The following is a 21,947-nucleotide window of genomic DNA, read 5'->3' on the forward strand; positions in this document are numbered from 1 at the left end:
ATTGGCGCTTTAGCCGGAAACTTTCAGAGGTCAGAGGAGCTGGAGTTCAATGTGACATTTTCGAGCGGTTACTTATGTTATAGAAGAATACGAATGTTTCTCACTTCCGTAAACTGTGAGTACACCTATAATGATAATATCTGCGATATGAAACTAAAGATATACAGAAAACGTCAGTATAAATGCGGGCAAAACGACTGCAGAACAGATGCATTGAGTGGCGTCTAATAACTAACGTTAGCCAGTAGTTTCATGTATAAATGTATATTTGCATATTGATAATATGGCACAATTAAAATTGGATATGAGGAGATTGTTATTTATTATCACATCATATTATTCATTACACTGAGATGCCAGTGCTAATTACCTTTTTGTTTTGCTTTCTTTTTAACTCTATCTAGTTGCCAAGAGCAAATCTAAGTGAGTATTCACACATCTTTACGTTGTACTTGTTTACATACTAAAACTGTGCTGCACTAATATGCAAGACTGTTGCTGGTTGAGGAGATTACCCACTTCTATGTAAAGCGCTTTGAGTGCCCAGAAAAACACCATACAGTATAAATGTAAGGAAATATTAAGACACACTGCTGCCACGTTGAACTCTTATGTATGATACATTTTTTAAATTACACTTCACGGTCTAATATTGCTTTTTGTTCTGTTGCTGAACATTATACAATTGTTAGAATAAACTAACAACTTAACGGTTTATTCTGGTAGGTCTGTTTAAACACTTGATTTAAAAATAGTTCCTGTTCCTTGGTTAGGTTGTTTTATGACAGACACGTTGAAGTTAGTGCTTTGTATTTACCTGTGGCTTCTTCTGTTTCAGGACTTTGCTGGTTCAGATGGTGAGTGCAGCTGGCACAGGTTTCTCTTTTAACACGAAGAGGGGCCGATTGAGGGACAAACTGGTTTTGCGAAAGCATGACCCCATAGGTGAGGTGAACATTGTCTGTCACTGTAAGAATAATTGAAAACTCTGAATTGATTTCCAAAAAGAAAAAAACTCTTTATACTGTATTTTACATTTTTATTTTTATATACATTTTAATTTGATTAAAAAATATCATAATTATAATAATAATAATTTTACATCATATTTTATTTAAAAACATTCACTTTGTATTGCATCGATAGAACCCAGAAACCTTTATATTAAAATAAATCTGAACCCTTTGAATTAATATTTGAAATACATGTAATTCTACAGTTGTTTTATAGAAAATATTGTTTTAAAACCCTACTGAGCATGTCTGTCACAACAAACTTTTAAATAAATATTGGTAACTCTTTACATTAACGTTTCATTTGTTACATTAGTTAGCTACAGTTAAAATAAACAGTTCATATAGTTTATTTATTCATCTCATTTAGCTAATTTCAGTATTATCAATACATTTTAAAATCAAATGTTGTTTCTGTTATCATTAGTGCACTGTCTAAAATGAAGAGTTGGAAAGATTTGCATTTGTTGACATTAGTGAATGCATTGGCTAATTAACAATGAGCAATAAATATTTTAAAGGATTGTTTTATTTTTGGTTAAGTTTGTAAAAAATATATTGTAACAATAAAACCTTCGTAATCATCGGGAAGGAGGAGGCGGGAATCGGCGGACAATCAACTGAAACTTTAATAATCAAAATAAACATAAAACAGCGCACAAGCCTCTCGCGGACGACTGTTGCGCACAAATAAAAAGCAAACACAAAATAAAGTCCAGGCCTGGTCCTCTCTCGTCCGTCACTGTCGTCGCTCCGGTTTTATATCCCTCCATCTCCTCCATGGGACTCGAGATCGGTGGGTCGAGCAGGTGTCGCTCATTTCCCAATCACTCCACCGGCCTCGCTCCAATTCCCACGTCTCTAGGCCCGCCCCACTCGTCACATATATAATTCTTCCTTGTTCATATTCACATTAATTAATGTTTTAATTAATGTTAAAAACAAATACACCTTTTGTTTTAAAAATTTTAACTTTTAAAATTAACATTGACTGAAGTGAATAAATGCTGTAGAAGTAGCTTATTGATCATTGCTAGTTCATGTTAGCTAATGTATTAACTAATGTTAACAAATGAAACCTGTGAGATCTATTGTAAATATTTTTTCCATACACTTTTTTTTTTTTCTAGGACTGTCAATAGACTAAATAATTGTGAACTCATAATATGCTTTTAGAAAGCAGAAAGACAAGGTAATAATATTTGGTAAAAATGTATTGAAGTCCAAGTGAACCTGAAGTTGCTACTGACTGTAGTTCTGTATAGTGACTTATTTCCAAACAAAACCAAATATTGAAGAGGGCGGGTTTCTTTTTTTCTTTTTTACAAAATGATATTGAACACAAATTATAAATTAAATTTCCTTTTATTATTGCTTGGACAAAATCCTGCACATTTCTTTGTGAAATTGAAATAGAATACTATACCAATATACTAATATAGCACTTGCACATTATTGCTCTTTTGTTGGGTTTGATTGCTTCTATTGTCCTCAAGTTGCTTTGGATACAAGCGTCTGCTAAATGACTAAATTTAAATATAATGTAAATGTTAACAACAAAACTAAATTGTTATGTTAAAACAAGCACCAAATCAAATAAATCTCTTTAAAAAAATAAGACTTTGTCTGTGCTCTTTCCATTTAAGATTAGAGGCAGGTGGCGCTTAAAGCCTTTCCTTGGTTTCCGCTGTAAACAAAGCAGCACTGCACTTTATGAACTTTAATATGCGTTATACAGAGGCAAGATGAAAAGAAAAAAATACTATGTAAACTTGGGAACCATCTAAACTTTTCTAAAGTAAGTTCCCCTCAGTCATACATTCATATAAACTCCTACCCATAACTGAATCACATTTTGTTTAGCATCTCAAACGATTTGAATCGTCACATTTGAATCAATTTTCAACTGGCTCACAGTTAATCGTTACATCCTAAGATTTTGATGAAAGGTTACCAAGACAAACAATTATTATTTGTTTTCTTCAGTGGATTATTTTGCTCGGATTAATTTGTTCACTTTAAGACTAAAAATGTGTACTAACAGACTAAATATAGTACATTTTAATTTCACGAAGACTTGAAATATTGTCTTACATTTCATAAATATATTAAAGATGCAAAGTACATTTTATAAAATCTTTTTCTTTCAAGTGTTCTATGGATGCAAACTTGAAAACCACTGAGGTTGTGTACTCCTGTAATGATGATGACAAAATATACATTCGATATGTTGTGCTCTGACTTAAAAAAAATTTTTTTATAATATAAATTTTATACATTTTGTTGGGTTTTTAAAATAGATTGCTATAATGTTTTGTTTGTTTGTTTTTCTCTTCATATTTTAATTAATGTTTTAATGTTTTCCTCTTCATTGCTCTCCACAGTGAACAAACATGTTCTGTTCATTGAGAAGAGGAAAATACGATCTCTTTAAAAATGGAAGAATCTCTTTTGACACAGACACTGAGAAAACTTTTTGACACGGACCCTTTTTTCAAGCATTATTGGCGTAAAACAACTGCCACAGTGTGATGATCAACATCCAGCATATGCAAGTGTCACTAAACAACTATGAAGGAAGAAGATTTACATCAAAGTAAAGACCCTGCATCGCTGCAGCTGTGGATGACTGGTCTAATTGAGACCAGAAATGAGCTGTACATCCTGTCAGGATAATGTGCTGTTAAGGCCATTACAATAAGTGTATTATTTTGGATTTGTTTGGTTCTTTTGTTTTCTTTTTTGTACCATGTCAGAATTTTGACCTACTGCAAACAATGAACCACCTACTCAATGACAGATTGCTTTGGGCTGAAGTGGATTTGTTGGAATAATTAGCCTACAAAATGTTTAGCAGAAAACAATGTTCATAATTGTTTGACAAAAACAATGTTTGTACTTTTTTTACATACATTTACATGGTTTTATTTATTTTCAGACATAATTAAACATCATATCTCACCTCATTTACAAATAATGCCAGGAAATTACATTATCTGGAACTCTCCAGTACATGGCATTGTTTATTATACAAACAATAATTCTGTGGACACTGTGCACAGGTTAACGGTGTTGTTTTGAAGCCAAGGGTCACCTTCAGAACAGTTCAGTTGGCAGATCCTTCTGAAATGGAAAAGATGTTTGAGTGCCAACAGTTTGTACAGACACGGCTGCAACAAGGTTGGCTCTCCTTGCCATCTCTTCCAGCGGCATTGTGGGATAATGGGCCATGTAGAAAGCCAGAGCACCAATGAAGCTGTCGCCTGCTCCCTGTTAAGAAATAGTTCCAGTTCAGTTTGTGGCATTTAAATGAATGTTTATAATGCGGAACAGAAGAACACTGAACTTTGCATCATAGCTTGGAAAAACAAATATGTCAGCAGGGGGTGCCGTCATACTTGTCAATGCCAGTAGGTCCAAAGGTTGTATCTTGTTAAACAAATGGCACCACAATGTACAAATTTTATTAAATCAATCTCAAAATAAATATTAAACTATCAAATCCTTGTGATAATAATTAATGATGATGACATGACTTTACATTTCTATTTGTGTTCTAGTCGTGTGTTTGCCGTTGTGCAAGGCATGTGAGGAAATCTGTAGATGCTGACTTGGGTACGGGTCACAAGGGTCAGAGTGAAACGACACGCATGATTAAAGCTTTTCTTGACCTCTGTCAGTGATGTAGGGTCGCCTTCTGCCTCAAAAGTCTTTGTCAAGGTCTTCTGTTTGAGTTGAGCACTTGCTGAGACATGCAGTGTGACATTAAATGTGTATGGCCATTTTTGTCTGCTCTCCTACTATAATTTCAGCATACTCTGTGAATATTTATTTTTGGGTGAATCTAATTTAGCTTGACAACATGTCCAAGTCATATCTTGACTCAAACTCAACAGTGTAACATTTGATGCACTATGGAAATTTCCCTCCAAAATCTTTTTCTTTTTCCTTTTTTTTTTTTTTTTTTATAATTACCTGCAAACATTTATTTGTTAGTTTATGTACATATAAATGTATGTGTTTGTTGGTAACAATTTTGGATTTTTTATTTTTTTTAAAGAAGTCTCATATGATAAACAATGAGACCAGATTCAGTTCAAGGCTCCTATGCTCAATTTATTAAATTAACTACAGTAAAACATTATTATTGTGAAATATTTTAAATAACTGAATTTGATCAGGATCCATCTGAATCTCTCTCTCTCTCTCTCTCTCTCTCTCTCTCTCTCTCTCTCTCTCTATATATATATATATACACAGGTGCATCTCAAAAAATTTGTATATCGAAAATGTTTCTATTTTTTGTAATTTAATTAAAAAAGCAAACTTTCTTATATTCTAGAGTCATTGCACACAAACTGAAATATTTCAAGAGTTTTTTTTTTTTGTTTAAAAGGGGTCATATGATGCAATTTCAAATATTCCTTTCTCTATGGAGTGTTAAAAGCTCTTGCTGCATAAAGATGATCTGTAAAGTTGCAAAGACTAAAGTCTCAAATCCAAAGAGATTCTTTATAAGACGTCTAAAATGGCTCATTCTAACACACCCTCACATCTCACTATGTGGGAAGATTTGCATAATGTGTTTTATCAAGTCCAAAGTCAATGCAGCCATCTACCAGGAGATTTTGGAGCACTTTATGCTTCCATCTTCTGACAAAGTTTATGGAAATGCTGATTTCATTTTGCAGCAGGACATTAGCACCTGAAGAACAGAGCTCAGTTTAACTGTTCAGAACAAACAAGGGACTCATGAACAACCATCAATGGTTCCCAAACTATTGAAATGGGTTATTTTAATAATTTCATATTCATTTTGTCTTGTGGACTAATTGATAAATGTAAAATATCTTAGGACTGTCCTAAATAAAACATAACATTGGGGAAGTTGTGGCCCAATGGTTATAGAGTCTGACTCTTAACACAAAGGTTGCAGGTTCGAGTCTCATGATGGCAGGGACTGTAGGTGGGGGGAATGAATGTACTTGCTCACACCTTCAATGCCATGACTGAGGTGCCCTTGAGCAAGGCACCAAACCCCGAACTGCTCCCTGAGCACCACAGCATAAATGGCTGCCCACTGCTCTGGGTGTGTGTACACAGGTGTGTGTGTGTGTTCACTGCTGTGCTTGTGCACTTAGGGTGGGTTAAATGCAGAGCACTAATTCCAGGTATAGGAAATATATATGCATATCTTGACAAACTGATTAAGGGCTCAAATTTCTATTTATTTTTTATTTATTCTTTTTTTTTTTTTTTCAGTTGTCAGAAATACACTCTAAGCTGCTTTTTTTATTTTATCTCCACTTGTATGAAAGTGATAAGGACACTGCCATGTTTTACCATGCCCGCAGGTGTAGACTGGGATCTGGGGGGAGGGTTGATGTCTGGTGTTGAATTTATGATGAGAAAGCACAGAAGAATGCAGTGTTGTACTCAGATTTAACCACAGATCGCCCCGTCACTGGTTTTCACAAGTCTACCAGATTACTCATCTCAATGGCCCGCCTCCTAACCATAAATCTTTATTACACACCACTGACTGTCCCTTCGGTCTCCTCCATATAGCCACAAGGCCATAGGCCACAGTTGTCTGCACTTCTCTACTGATTGATGACTGAATGAAGTGACTTATGCAGACAAGAATCCATTGCAAAATGATCACAGTCCACCTTTGCCCAGTTTGACTTAAGTCATGCATTTTGTCTGTTTGGGAAAATGGAAGAACATCTGCAGTTGGACATATGGTGTGGTCATGAGGAAAGTTCTGGGAAAAAAAATATCATTAAATTTAGGTAATGTCTCTTGTTCAGATGAAACCTTCCACCCACTTCTATTACTCCAATAAGATGGAATGGTGCTCTTATTGCTAGAGGTTGTCAAGTTGGCCATAGTAGCTGTTCCTACTATTAAATGTATGGGAGCGCAGTTTGCCTACGCATTAACATTGTGAATGATCAACTCCATTGCCATCAAATATGCTGTTTTGTTTCCAGAAGATGTTAAAATGTTTTGAACTTTGACACTACCACATTGTATTACCAACTGTCAATAAAAATGTATTACTTCTAGTTGCTGCAGAATAGAATGTGAATGACCTGTATTAAAAAAAAGAGTGTTAAAAGAACTTGAAAAACAAACTTTGTTTACTTCAACAACATGATGCAAAAACAACAAAACTTTCCAGTTCGTCATTAAAAAAATGACCATCATTCACATTTAAAAGGCAGCTTTTGTCTTTACAGGCCACATGATTAGACTTTTCAAGTAAGACTGACATCAGTGGTGACAGCTACTGCTCCTCCCAGTAGCTTCCAAACAGTCCCTGACGCATTCTGGTAAATGTTATATAGAGCTGTCAGTCAATCATATGACAAAACTATTATATGTGGTAAGTCAAAAACTGCAACTTGTTGAACTTTACAGCACTACAAACTGTGAAACAATACAATTGTAAGACAAAAATTATAAACAGTGTTTACAACTAATTCTGTAATTGTAAGATGGAAAATGTAGAGAGGGACTTGACTATCCATTGGAAGTGAAATCGAAGAAGAAAAGTAGGTCCGGACAGAATGGAGCTATATGGGTAGAATCAGTAAAGGGGTGGGGCTGAAATCTAAAAGGAATTGGTGACATCATCCAAGAAAGAAGTTGGTTCAGTAAGGATAATAAAGACAAGACTATAGATGAATTGTGTACAATAAAACCAGTGTTCCTGTGGAGAATATGCAAACAAGGATATGAATGCATCTGATTCCAAATTAAATCAGTTGTCAATGTGATATACTAAACTAAAATTTTATTGGTGGTAGCCCATGATTATGGCCAGTGGAGTGAAAGCTTGGGAAAACTGGATGATCACCACAGAGAGAATTTTATCACAACAACAATGCACATATGCAAGTCCACTGGTAAAATACAGTAAAAGTCTCCAAAAACAATGGAAGAAGTGGATGACTCACAGATGATGTGATCAAGATGGTATTCAAAACTTCAATGCCAAAAACGTCCATCCGAGGATAATGAGAGAATGACCAGTGGGTGGGTTGCACAAAGTCAAAACATAAAGACAGCCTAACAAATTCTGTTATTCTGTTGCTGATCACTTTCCAATTTCCAAAAGGTTGAAGACAAACCTAATGATGTTCCAAGAGATATACAGTACAACCTAGAGTGTTTGTTGATGGTCAAATCTTTAATCTTTTACAAACACACTTGGGGGTCTATGTGGTCATCTTGTGTCACCACAGCACACGTTGCTAGGAGATAGTTTCCCTCTAAAGAATGGCTGCTGTCCATTGCGGCTTAGTGTGGGTTCATCTTTGTGGGTTTCATTTACAGTCTCTTGGTGTGATGACATCAATGTTGGTTGGAGGCACACAGTGCTTTCTGGTAAATACCCACAGCCGTCTTCTTCTAAAGATCCCTGTGGTGGGTCCTCTAAGACTCTTTTCATAGAGGTGAAGTTTGGCTGATTGTGATTGTCTGAAACAACTGCAAGCCGTGTTGTCTGGCTTGAAGGCGAGGTTCTGGAATTGGGTTCAAATGTAAGAGCACAGGCCACCCACAGTTCATCTGAACTGAGTGTGCTGTAGGTTAGAGAACTTGATCTCAGTGAACACACACGTAGGCCACAGATAGAATCACTTTCGTATGAAGGAGTTGGTCAGTGTTAAATATATGAAGGCCTTTGTAAGATTTATGGAAGAAAGGGAATAATCATAGAATAAGTAGGTAGCCACACAGAGGAAAACTACTTACTTATTTGCCTTTCCAGATTTGCAATAGTGTCTGCCGTGCCGTTCATGTAATGCCATACCACAGGCTTTTGATCACAGAAGGGGTGTCTAGCTGATGTGAAGCTGTAAAGACTGCCAAAAGATCCTTTTAACTTGAGACTGCTTCTAGTCCAAGAGAAAGGATTCCTTTATCTTGAGGACACAATGATACAATCCCTTTGAGTTTTGCGTAATTTCCCCTTAAGGGAGTGAGAAGCTAAAATTATAAAGTTGTTAAAGTGTTATTTTTTTTTTATTAATTTTCATGCGCTCAAACAACAACAACAAACATGAATCTGGCAGTCCCACTCACTGATCTAGCAGCCCATCTCTCTTTGCAACCACTGGAAACGACAAAGTGTTGAGAATTTCTAAGTGGCTGTTGATAGGCGGTCTCTCATGGCCTTGCCATGACCAATGAGCTAGCAGTTGTAAACACGTAACTCCTTTTCACTTCAAATGCATGCTGAAGAATTGACAAGCCATAATGTCTACAACCCAATGAATGATTTAGTCAAAACTTTTTTGTGGAATCCTCTTCTTTTTTTCCTCATCAGATACAAAGAAACATATCGTCAACGCTACACGAAGACACCCAACTGTTGTCCATGATTGTGCATCTGTACTTATTCCTGTAAACTTATTGTCTTTTGTTTCAGTAAGCAACAGAATCCATGTTTAAAAGATTACCCCTTTTTCAAGATTCAAGATTTGTATTTGTCACATACACGATTATATAGAGAATATATAACCAGAGTGAAATTTGAGTACACATCTAAAGTGTGACAGGCCCAAAAGTGAGAAGTACTTTCAGCAACAAGAGATTGTGCCATCCTGTTATCAAGGTGTTTCAGGTTGACCAGTGTGCATTTAGCTTAAAAAGTTACAAATATACAATTATTTTGGAATATTGTCATTTCTTAGTAGTTGCTATGAGCTTATGGTGCAAACTGAGCCATATAAACAAAAAGACAGAATTCAATTCATGTAATACCAGAGCTGAGGCAATTCCATGCCTATTCTCTGAACAACAAGTGGTTATTTAGTATGAAATACTGAGATTTGGTGACACTGCAGAAAACGCTGGATTCAGGCCAAGGAGCATAGAGCATTGCTGGGCTTTGTGACTCACACCACTATGCTTGAAGAAAAGCGTGATAAACACTTTAACCTATTGAATGTTCTTCAATGACTAAAGATAGTCATCACAAATAAACACAATTGCCACATAATGTTAGATGACGAAAGCTATATACCACATAAAACCACATAAAAGTTTATTTTTAAAAAGTGATATGCCATTATTCCCTGAGAATAAACTGATGGAAACATGCCTTGCTCCTGTCTAGTCGTTGAGATAAAATCTGGCACTTGGTCCCATTCCCTCCTCCTCCTGGTTTTTAACAAGTGGGGGAAAACTGAGTTACTGGAAGAAGGATCAGGGCATCCAAAAGAGTTAAACAACTCAGGATTTATGGGTCATCAAAGTGCACGGGAACAGGCCAACTGCCACGTGGAGACCACAGCCAGGCGGACTCCCACGGAGTGGATCACTGCTAAGCACTGAGTCACCCAGAGAGGGCAGGGGAGCCAGGGGCAGCCTACTCTGATAAGACTGGACGTCTGTATTCTATATGTGTGTGTGTGTATGAGTTTATGAGAGATGTGTTATGAGTGTCGTGGTTAAAGATCAGACTAAATAAAAGCCACATTTAAATGCTTTTACCACTCTTAGCGAAGTGTTCATACAATGCTTGCATTGCTATTTGCCACTTACAAAATCGTGTATGTACAGTAAATAATCCATAAAAATAAGTAATTGATGCTTGGTATTACAGTCTTGCAAATGTGCAAGTGTTTATTGCACATAACTGAAGTGATTTGTAGTTTACAAACCTTTCTCACAACTGATGTTCTGCCACTATAATTACTATTATCTTTTTATATGTTTCAAAGGTTTAAAGCAGTCTAAATCATTTGACGTGTCCACCAGAGGTACTGTACATTACCAGAGTGAATTCAATGCTATCTTTCTGTATGACTGTGCAGTGATTTGCAGAAGAATCCTTGACTAAAAGAGATGGATGTGGTCTCACAAGAATCTTGCTGTGAATCCACTGCTTAATACTGCTTAAAACTTCAGGTTTTAAAATAATGAGAACCCCCCGTTTATGTCTCAGAACTTCTCCAAATAAATCTCCTTTTCTTAGAATTTTAGATACATAGGTGGTCTGCACGTCATGCTAATAAGTAGGTGTTGGACGGAGTTGCGAATTTGCTTTTTAACCACATGAGAATTGGAATTGAAATGCAGTTTATATGAACTGCAAAACTTTTTCTAATCTAAAGAATAATAAAAAATAAAGACCAGAGAAACAGTGGAAACTTTTTTGGGCAGTTTTGGACATATTTTTTGCTTAATTTACATCACACTATGATATGTCCACTTTTCTTTCTGGCTTGACGTATTCTAATAAGTGACTAATGGTTGATTTTGTTGTTCTTCACAAGACTCACTAGGTGTTTCAAACATTTAGAGAGCAATAAAATAAACAGGAAATATGAGTTATGATGACGCCAGAATTAGCGGATCCAGGTGTGAAATGAGTAATCCACTTCTGAGATTAAAATCAGAAGGGAAACCAGAAAAACCACATCCACAATTAACATTAAGGTTGATGTCAGACTTGCAAAAATGTGAGGCAAATAAGTAGCCATATACAATTAACATATACGTAGAATGCCAGATTGAACTTGACAACAATCAGATGTTTTAGTAAGAATTGACGTGAAACTCCAAGAAATGCTTTGTTCTCATTTTGAAAAAAAGCCCACATCAGAATCATACTAGGTGAATGAAAATGTCAGTTCAAATGTCCCAAATGATGCATAAATTGTGTTTACTAAAATTCAAAACATACTACTTCAACTATGAATCATACTTGTGGATCATATGGTATATGGGCACATTATGACTGATGACTAAATATCTTTCACTCATGACTGTAGTGGCATGACAAATTTGTAGGGGTATACAAAAATCTGGTCTTCTCAGATACTCTGTCAAAGTTTGACCTTCAGGTGGACCATGAACAGATCTTTCACAGACTATCTGTTGTATATTATAAGATCTACCCAGTCTGACTGGAGCAAGGATGTTGTTATCAATAGCTGTTATCGGTATTAATAGTTATCAGGTGTTAATATGTTTTTATGTATGCATTTAAGACACTCAGAGGCAGTTATGTTTTATATTCTTTGTTTTATAAGTAAGGTCTAAAATAAAAAAATAAAAAATAAAATGATACATTTTCTATTTCCAATCTGTATCATCAATTAAACAAATCAGTTAAACTGTGAATGCCCAATGGGATGCCAATCTTTTTCAGAACAGTCTACAGGAAAAGTGTTGTTTTGTGAGTTTGTGAACCTCTTCCTGTCTAAGTAGGCAGTTCTTGGTCAGAATAAATAGCAAAATGGACCTGATATTTATAGTTAAAGTTTCTTCTTTGTGAGACTAACCTAACAAATGGGGCATGCCGTTATAACAGATAATAAAGTGTTAGAGAACCTACTCAGGAAGTACCCCTAGTGCGTGGTGAGTCACAGGCTTTGAGTGCTAGAAATGTCTGCTGCAGATAACTAACTCCATATGCGGAATTATGAATTTCTTCTCCTTCATACTTCAAGTGCCTGAAATCACAGTTTTAAATCACAGTTTGCTCCATGAAAAGGAGAATTAGGTGTGTGCAATGTTCTGATTGTACTGAACTGCAATATAACACATAACCTAGTTTATAAATCTTCCAGACAGCACTTTTATCAAAAACAACACTTTTATAGACTTAACAAAACTAATATACTGTCTCTACAAATAACTTCAACTACAACAATTGCAGTCTTACCGTGGTATCCGCAGCAGTCACCGCAGTGGTGGGAATGTGTTTCGGTGCTGTGTTTGTGGGCTGACACACCACACAGCCCTGTGGCCCCAAGGTAACAATGACTGAACCACAACCTTTGTTTAGCAGCTCCAGGCCTACTTGACTGGCATCCTCCACTGAGGTAACGGACATACCCGTCAACAGCTCTGCCTAAGAGGAACACCATAACATAATAAGAAAACACTCACATTTATGCTAATAGCTAATCTGCAACTACGCTAATCTGTTTAAATTACCATTGCCAATAACATACTTTGTGTTGTTGCTTACGGAATTGTGTCAGGGCAAAATTTACATAGATGCAAGTTGTGCTGTGACATGCATTAGCATTATTTAACAGTTTTTATTTGCAGATCAACTACTGTTATAGCTAAGTGACAGTTTAAAAAGAACCTGCGTTTAATTAAAGGGATAGTTCACCCAAAAATGAAATGTTTTTAAATTAGATGTTTATCTGCTTACCCCCACGGCATCCAATATGTAGGTGACTTTGTTTCTTCAGTAGAACACAAATTATGATTTTAGCTTCAGTCATTGCAGTCTCCCAGCCATACAATGCATTGCAAATGGTAACATAATCTATTAGAGTAAAAAACAACAACAACAAAAAAAAACATGTACAGACAAATCCATATTAAACCCTGCGTCTCGTGAGGATACATTGATGTGTAAAGTCACAAAATGATTGGTCTGTGCATGAAACTGAACAGTATTTATATAGTTGTTTTTTTCACCACTGATTCACGCAATATCCAAATTGTTAGAACTCTTCTGAACGTGCTTCACAGCAGCAGGCGTGTGAAGCTTTCTTCTTCTTCTTTTTACCACCACCTATCTCTCAAGTGGACCATCGACACTCCTTATTGAGATTGTAGATAGAGTGTCAATGGTCCACTTGAGAGATAGGTGGTGGTAATGCACTTATAAATCTGCGATCCACCATAATGCAAGAAGAAGAAAGCCTCATGCGTTTGCTGCTGCGAAGCGCATTCACAAGTGTTTTAACAGTTCAGACATTGCGATCAGAGGTAAAAATAAAAAAAAAATATAAATACTGTTTAATTGCTTGCACAGACCAATTGCGTTGTGTCTTTACACATCAATTTACTGTATCGTCACGAGCCGCAGGGTTTAATTGGGATTTGTATGTTGTTGTTTTTTTACTCTCATAGATTCTGTTACCATTTGCCATGCATTGTATGACTGAGAGACTGCAACGACTTAAGCTAAAAATCATATTTTGTATTCTAATGAAGAAACAAAGTCACCTACATCTTGAATGCCCAGGGGATAAGCAGATAAACATCAAGTTTTAATTTTTGGGTGAACTATCCCTTTAAGGTTGGTACTAACAATATTAAAACATCAGTTCATTTATAGGTTATCTTGAACTAACAATTATTTAATTATACAGCAGGTTGTATATATTGCTATTAATTAATAAAGTATATATATCAAACAGTATATATGTATCAGCAAATATGAATTAGCAAAATCAAAAGCATTATTTTTTAAATGATCATAAACCTTAATTGATATAATAAATTGTTGTTCATTGTTAGTTTATAACACCCAGGGCATCATTTACATTAACAAATGTAACCTGGTCGTACAATGTTAACAAGTTGGTTAAACTGTTGATATGGTTTAAAAGTTAATATGGGTAAGACTTTATTTTAAGGTGTCCTTGTTACAGTGTAATTATTCATTTTAGTACTGAATAATATTAATTAACTACATGTACTTACTATATGGTTAGGGTTAGAATTAGGGTTTTTCTTAAGGGTTACTTGCATTTAATTATATATAATTTATTGTTATATAATAGAAGTAGCTTCTTGGTGGCAAGGCACCAGGGGTGGATGAGATCTGCCCTGAGTACCTCAAGTCCCTGGATGTTGTAGGGCCGTCTTGGCCGACACATCTCTACAGCATCATGTGGCGGTTGGGGGCAGTGCCTCTAGAATGGCAGACTGGGGTGGTGGTCCCTCTATTCAAGAAGGGGGACCGGAGGGTGTGTTCCAACTACAGAGGAATCACACTCCTCAGCTTTCCCGGGAAAGTCTAGGGTACTGGAGAGAAGAATTCGGCCGAAAGTCGAACTTTGGATTCAGGAGGAACAATGAGGTTTTCGTTACGGTCGTGGAACATTGGACCAGATTTATACCCTCGCCAGGGTGCTAGAGGGTTCATGGGAGTTTTCCCAAACAATCCACATGTGTTTTGTGGATTTGGAGAAGGCATTCGACCGTGTCCCTCGCGACCTCCTGGGGTTGGGGGGATCTGGGAGTATGGGGTCCGGGGCCCTCTGTTAAGGGCTGTCCAGTCCCTGTATGACCGGAGCGGGAGCTTGGTTCACATTGCCGGCAGTAAGTCAGACTTGTTCCCGGTACATGTTGGACTCCGACAGGGCTGCCCTTTATCACCGGTCCTGATCATTACTTTTAGGTTTTTTAAAGTATGGTGTCCAGTTTGGGAACCACATGATTTCGTCTCTGCTTTTTGCAGATGATGTTGTCTGCTGGCTTTATCGGGCCAGGACCTTCAGCGTGCGCAGGGACGGTTTTCAGAGTGTGAAGCGGCTGGGATGAGAATCAGCACCTCCAAGTCCGAGGTCATGCTTCTCAGCCGGAATAGGGTGGCATGTCCCCTTCAGGATGGTGGAGAGCTACTACCTCAAGTAGAGGAATTCAAGTATGTTAGGGTCATGTTCACGAGCATGGGAAAGATGGAGCGAGAGATTGACAGGCGGATAGGTGCAGCTTCTGCAGTGATGCGGTCGATGTACCTGTCTGTCGTGGTAAAGATGGAGCTGAGTTGCAAGGCGAATCTCTCAATTTACCGGTCAATCTACTTTCCTACTCTCACCTATGGTCATGAGCTGTGGGTCATGACTGAAAGGACAAGATCCTGGACAGGTGGCCAAAATGACATTTCTCCGTAGGGTGGCTGAGCACTCCCTTAGAGATCCTGCCACTTGGGCGGGAGCTCAGAGTAGAGCCGCTGCTCCTCCACATCAAGAGGAGCCAGCTGAGGACCTTCCTGGGGACGTGTTCCAGGCACGTCCCACCGGGGGGGAGGCATATAATAGCAAGTACATGTAACGTGTAATGGACACCTTAAAATAAAGTTTTACCTTAATATGAAATAGTACTATCTAAGTAATGGACATATTGAAGCAGACCATTAAAAAAAGAAAATAACGTGGCCAGACTCAATTTTATCCATCAGGAATTGTTTGTATCATGAAATATGATAGAAACATTTATAACGTAGGTGAAGAAAGCATTTGCGTTTGATTAGTGGAGTTTGTTACCACCAAAGTTACTCATTTTTTATTACTTCATGTGACATAGAACTGGGCCGGGTTTCCCGATAACGATTGGTCTTAGCGCTTAAGAACGTTTTCTACAAGTAATTTTAGGATCGTTCGTTAATGTTTCACATGCGTTTCCTTAGGCCTGTCACGATAACAAATTTTGCTGGATGATAAATTGTCCAAGAAATTATTGCGATAAACGCTAATATTGTCGATAATATTATTATTGATAATAAAGACCAGTTTCAACGTCTATAATGATAATGGCATAATAAAATAGGTACAGCTTTTCAAAGATAAGAATCAGAGCAAGAAATACCAAAATGTTGACTTTGTGTGGCTTAAAATTAATTAATCTTGTATGTTATATTATGTTTATATGCCAGTTAGGGATGCTCATATTGACTGTTTAACCGTTAACCGAAAGTAAACATTTTGACCAATGAAGGGGCTGTTCACATATCACGTCTTTTGGGTGCTCAAGTAAATTTTTTCAAATGCGGTATGCACGCTCATTATAGAAGCAACGCGGTCGGGACGCGGTGCGACGCTCTCATTTTTTTCAGGCATGTCCACACAGCATCTAGTTAAAAACATCTCAGCTGTTCAGAATGAACAAGCAAGCACACCAGGTCATGTGACAAGAGCCAACGCGGTATTAAAATAAAGCAGTAGTGCAAGTACAGTGCAGTATCACTTGCGACGCAAACATCCACAAGCAAATGAAAGGTGCTTCCCAAAGCTGGTCACTCTAGCGAGATCTCTTTATTCCCAGGACACCTGTGCCATCAGGGAGGGTGTTTTCTACCAGACTAACCCCACATCATGACATGTTAAATGTTTGTTAATTAAAATTGTAAAAAGAAATTATTGCGGCTGAAAAAATTATCGAGCTCATTTTTTTAAATTGTGTGATTAATTGATTTATCAACTATCGCGACAGGCCTACATTTCCCAACAATGCACATAAAGCAATCGCACGTAATTGTGCTTTAAGTGCTACTTAGAGGAGTCGCTAACCGTTATAATATTATATTATAGTGTACAATATTATACTTTACATAATAATATATAATATACTTAATATACTTATATATTATGTTAGGTAAAACATGTTAGCCTGAATGCACTCTAAGTCGCTTTGGATAAAAGCTTCTGCTAAATGCATACATTTATTTATTTATATAAAGTATAGATAGAGAGAGAGTGAGACGTTATTTCTGGGTCCAATACATAGCTGGTTTTCGTGCACTTCAGCAAGTCATTGACAGATGACTTCAAGTGCTCCTTAAGTTTCGATGCTTTTGAGAAACAGACCGTAATATTAAGTTCAGTCGTACGATCGATTTTACGAACTTCTTAGGCTTACGAAGCTTTTGGGAAACTCAGCCCTGGCTGAAGATCAGTGGTTTAGAATACATGGAAAAGTATGGACATAAATCATAAATGATGTAATCCACAAATAACACAGGGTATGAAGAAGTGTATGGTGCAGGTGTGAAGGATAGCCCCAACACAAGCCCAGCAAAAGAGAGGAGTTTGTACTGAAAGATCAGGGCAATAAGTATCCCCTTTGTATTTGTGTACTTTAAGCTTTGCCATCAATCTTTCCTAGCTGGCTGCCAAAACAAAAAAAGGGCACAGATTACTCATCAATGTGTGGTTATCTGCTTCTGTAAACTGCTGATGATTCATCGTTCACTCTTGCAACTTCGTTGTCGGGGAGAGCCAAGCGGGTATGCGAATGTGTGCTGGGACGAGGGCTGAATCTAAGGGGTTGATTTGCACTGAGGGCTCTCACTTTTAAGTCCCACCTGTACATTTTCCCCCTCTAACCTTCCAACCACATCAAAGCTGCTCTGACGGAGCACTCTGGTTCAGTCTCTCAGTAATGCTGAAGCTTTTGCTCCAGGCCACACTGACACATCATCTGTGCATCTGCCTGCCTGGTTGTGGCTGCTTTAACTTTACTGTTTCCCATCAACCCAATCCCTTGTCTGTCATCTCACCCTGCCATGATGTGAAAGAGGGCGGCCCCAAACATAACAGTTACAGTAAGGCACAACAGCTTACCACATAATTTGTTGCACTTGGCAGGTAGATGACTTTTTGGGCTGTTGTATTTTGTTTCTAGTAAGCAGGTCATGACTAGGCAAGATAACTGAGCTTGTTTTGCTCTAGTAACCTTTTTTTCAGTGAACCTGAAGACCTGTTTATAAATTAGGCTATACAGATGAATCCAGTTAAAAAACAAATAATGTCAAACTGCTTTTTGGAATTAGTATTCATTTTATAAAGTTCATTTATTGCTTTAAAATTACTTATTTTGTTTTAAAATGGCAACACACTAGCAACACTCTGAACACCTAGTAGTGGTGGAACACTGGGAGTGTGACGTCATGACTGACAGCTGAGACTGACAGCTTCTCTGAGTGAACTGAGGTGCCAACTGACTTTTTCGGGATCTTCAAGAAGAGACTGGAGTTGTCACACAATTGCGTCTTTTAAGGACCACTCTGTTGCAAATGTTACACACACCCTGTCACCGTAAACTGGCCTGTCAATCATCTTGTCACAGTTAACATCCTCCACATTTAATTTAACATCCTACCATACTGGAGAGAGAAGAATCTACCAGTCGCAGGTCTTTCATGCTGAGAACTCTGCTCATATTTTCCACTATTCATACCACTGATCACACGCATTCAATTACATTTGTATTATTTTAATACGTTTTATTCGTGTTTGTAGTGTTGGACCGAATCCTTCGCCAAAGTGCAATGGATTGTGGGCAATTTTAGCCATTAGAGAGTACACTACATGGATCCACACTTCAAAAATCGTCCTGAAATAGACCATTCAGGGACTTTTGGCATAGTCAAAGCATAGTGCGGTTTCAACGGCCCGTTCCTGCAGCTGAACTGAAAGTTTTGATTGGTTTTGCAACCGAGTCAGACCTTCTGTTATTGGCTGAAGCACAGAGCTCCATCCCAGGAGTATGAGAAGTGCCCGTCAAATGCCCGCTTGTTCTTCTCCATCTGTGCCTTCTTTCATTTAAAAAAAAAAAAAAACATGATGTTGCGAAGTTTAATAATTTTGTTTTATTCTACTCAAGTAAAAGTACCACGATTTAATTATACTCAAGAGAGTAGAAGTAGATTTTCCACCTCTAAACCTTAGCATAGCAACACCCTGGGAACCACACACAGAACCATAGCAACAAATTGTAAAAATCTGTTTGTTTATTGATGCAATGTGACTGGAATTGTTTTTCACCTCAGATTCATTGCAGCAGAAAACGTCAGATGCTTTGAAGAAATCAGAACACAGGTCCACAATAGCTGGAGCTGGATTAAAAATGGTCTTCACTGTAAAAAACATAGAAAATATTATTCAGATATTATATATAGAGGTTGTATAAATGAGGAGTTGCTTTTTTTTAATGAAAAAAAAAAAAAAACAGATGCAAATACCACAAGTATATAAACACCAAGGTAAATAATTTCTATGATGTCAAACTATTGTTATGAGTTAATATAAGCGGTGTGCACACGCAGATACAGCGAAGTCACAGATACTGGCACACCGCAGTTCACGTCAGACAGTCAGTATGAAACTTGCCCTTTGAACTACTTGCATTCATTTGATTTGATATAAGCAAGCTTGGCTCCTTTCTCAACTTCATAACTACGTCAATCTTTGTCTATCAGTTCCTTTTCCTTTTCTTACTCTCAGTCCTGAACCAAAAATGTTTTATAAAACTCAACCACAGGAAGTAACTGTAACCGAATCACTATCTTCTAACTTCCTGTCTGTGAGGGGATTTTTAGTGAACGTAGTAAACAACGCTGTTTAAGAGGTGGGAATATTTAGTATGTCATAAGGAGCATTTCTGCTGAATAATTTCTCCCAGATTTGAAGATGGTCTTTACTACATAGAAAAAGATGTTCATACTGTCTGCAAGAATGTTCATGTCTATTGCTGCGCATGAACTGATAATTAAAAAGGCCCATAATCAAATATGCACATAGACATTTTGTAAACCTTTGAGCAGTTACACTTCTACATAACATACATGCAATATTGTCATAATAACAGCAGAAATAAAAGAGGAAATATCTTTAAAATGGTTTGTTGGACAGTTGGTGGGGGGTCCTTATTTCCATTTATTTGAAAATGCAGGTTAGGAAAACAGTACTCAGATTCTTCTCCAGTGAGCCTGTGGGGGTGGCATGTGCGTAATCCAAGCCTTGAGCTCTGGCTAAGTGCAATTTGCGCACGTCATTGTCTGATGAATTCATCCCAAGTGATAGGCGCATAATCTGGGCTAATGGGCTGTCTCTTAACACTTAATATGGCCTGCTAACGGGCTAAACAGCATGTATCTTGGAAGTTCTGAGGTGGTGAATGTGAATATCGAGGGAGGGAGGGTATCCATCTGTGTCATCCATCTGTGAAATAGGCTTGTTGCATCGCTGTGCATCTCTATGACAAGGATACAGGGTGTCTCTGATCAGCGGGGACCTGAACAAACAAGGTGCTAATGATATCTGAGACACAGCCGGTTGTGTTATTTTCCATGGGAGGAAAGAGTCGTGCTTTGCTCTCACCAGTCATTCGGTAAAAGGAGCTAAAAATAGTTTTTACAATGTGGGAGTGAGTGTTTTTGGAAGACGAGGAAAAAGGAACTAAACTATTGTTGTTAAACGATTATGCTACTGAACTCACGTAACATGCTGGCAAAAAGAGATGACCACAACAGGGTGGAACAACAAGTTATTTTCTGAAACACAGAAAGATGTGGACTATATTAAAGGGGAAGGATGTAACTAACAACTGAATGCTGATACTTTACCTGCGCACAGACATTATACTCTCATAAATCAATATACTGTATACTATATACCTTATCTTGGCTGTGTTGTTTATATTGTCACTAAAGCGGTATTATCCCACAGCTGTATATAGTTTACATTTTGTGATGAAGCTATTAAGTAGTTTATACTGTATATGCTATATGGTATATATGGCCCTATGTGAGTGTATGTATGCACCTGTTGGGATCGAGTTGGACATACTTATATATACAGCTTATTGTAAAGTGTTGGGAGATAATATGATTACATTTTGTGACGAAAGATCAGTCAGTTGAGATTTGCTATGTAGTATAAATCACTTTACATATGCAAACAATTTAATATATATATATATATATATATATATATATATATATATATATATATATTACAAAAAGCTGTATATATAAGTATGTGCAACTCGATCCTAACAGGTGCATACATACACTCACATAGGGCCGTATATACCATATAGCATATACAGCATAATCTACTTAATAGCTTCATCACAAAATGTAAACTATCTACTAATCTGCTAAATGTGACTATAATGCATCAAGATATTCTAAATAAATATTCTATATAAACATGTTGATTTTATGATGCTTTGAAACAAAGTGAATTGTGAATAGTGATATAAAAATAAATTTGACTTGACTTAACGTGAAGATAGAGCTGTTAGAGAAACAGGAAGTGGGGTGAGATAGTTAAGTATATAAAGAGCTTCATATAGAGATATAAAGTTAAGATTCATGACTGACCGTGGTTCTCTCTGGCCATTCTCAAGGCCTGAAGTGATGTATCTGGCTTGATTTCAAGCTGGCAAACGAGCACCTTTGCATTTACTATGGTGGTTAGTGCCCGCTGCAGTTCCTCTTGGCCCAAGAGCATATTAGCACCAGCGACAATCACTATGGCATTCTCCCCTGTCAATACAATGTATTAACCATGACCACAAGGATACATTACTGGTAATTAGAATCAGATTTAACTATGAATCCAGATTTATGAGAAATGCAATCATAAAAAAGGG

At 37.2% G+C, this 21,947-nt stretch overlaps 2 protein-coding genes across 4 annotated transcripts in view; one reads left to right on the forward strand and one right to left on the reverse strand.

Moving 5' to 3' along the window:
- LOC113117040 (39S ribosomal protein L33, mitochondrial) lies at positions 1–3,812 on the forward strand. Its single transcript, XM_026285414.1, has 4 exons — positions 1–115; positions 405–423; positions 839–945; positions 3,398–3,812. Exons 1-4 carry the CDS (start codon positions 94–96, stop codon positions 3,445–3,447), a joined length of 198 nt encoding a protein of 65 aa, XP_026141199.1. The 5' UTR covers positions 1–93; the 3' UTR covers positions 3,448–3,812.
- Positions 3,810–21,947, reverse strand: part of rbks (ribokinase) — a 25,891-nt gene continuing 7,753 nt past the window's right edge. For 2 of the 3 annotated variants that reach the window (XM_026285410.1, XM_026285411.1), the window contains 4 exons: positions 21,676–21,840; positions 19,334–19,425; positions 12,700–12,888; positions 3,810–4,283 (listed from right to left, as the gene is read on the reverse strand). In XM_026285410.1, coding sequence (XP_026141195.1) covers positions 4,110–4,283; positions 12,700–12,888; positions 19,334–19,425; positions 21,676–21,840 — 620 coding nt within the window. In that variant the 3' untranslated portion in view covers positions 3,810–4,109. Of the gene's footprint in view, positions 4,284–12,699; positions 12,889–19,014; positions 19,105–19,333; positions 19,426–21,675; positions 21,841–21,947 lie in introns of those variants that run through there. The other variant, XM_026285412.1, reaches the window with a different exon arrangement.

This window comes from Carassius auratus, chromosome 17 (assembly GCF_003368295.1).
Source record: "Carassius auratus strain Wakin chromosome 17, ASM336829v1, whole genome shotgun sequence".
NCBI classification, from domain to species: domain Eukaryota; kingdom Metazoa; phylum Chordata; class Actinopteri; order Cypriniformes; family Cyprinidae; genus Carassius; species Carassius auratus.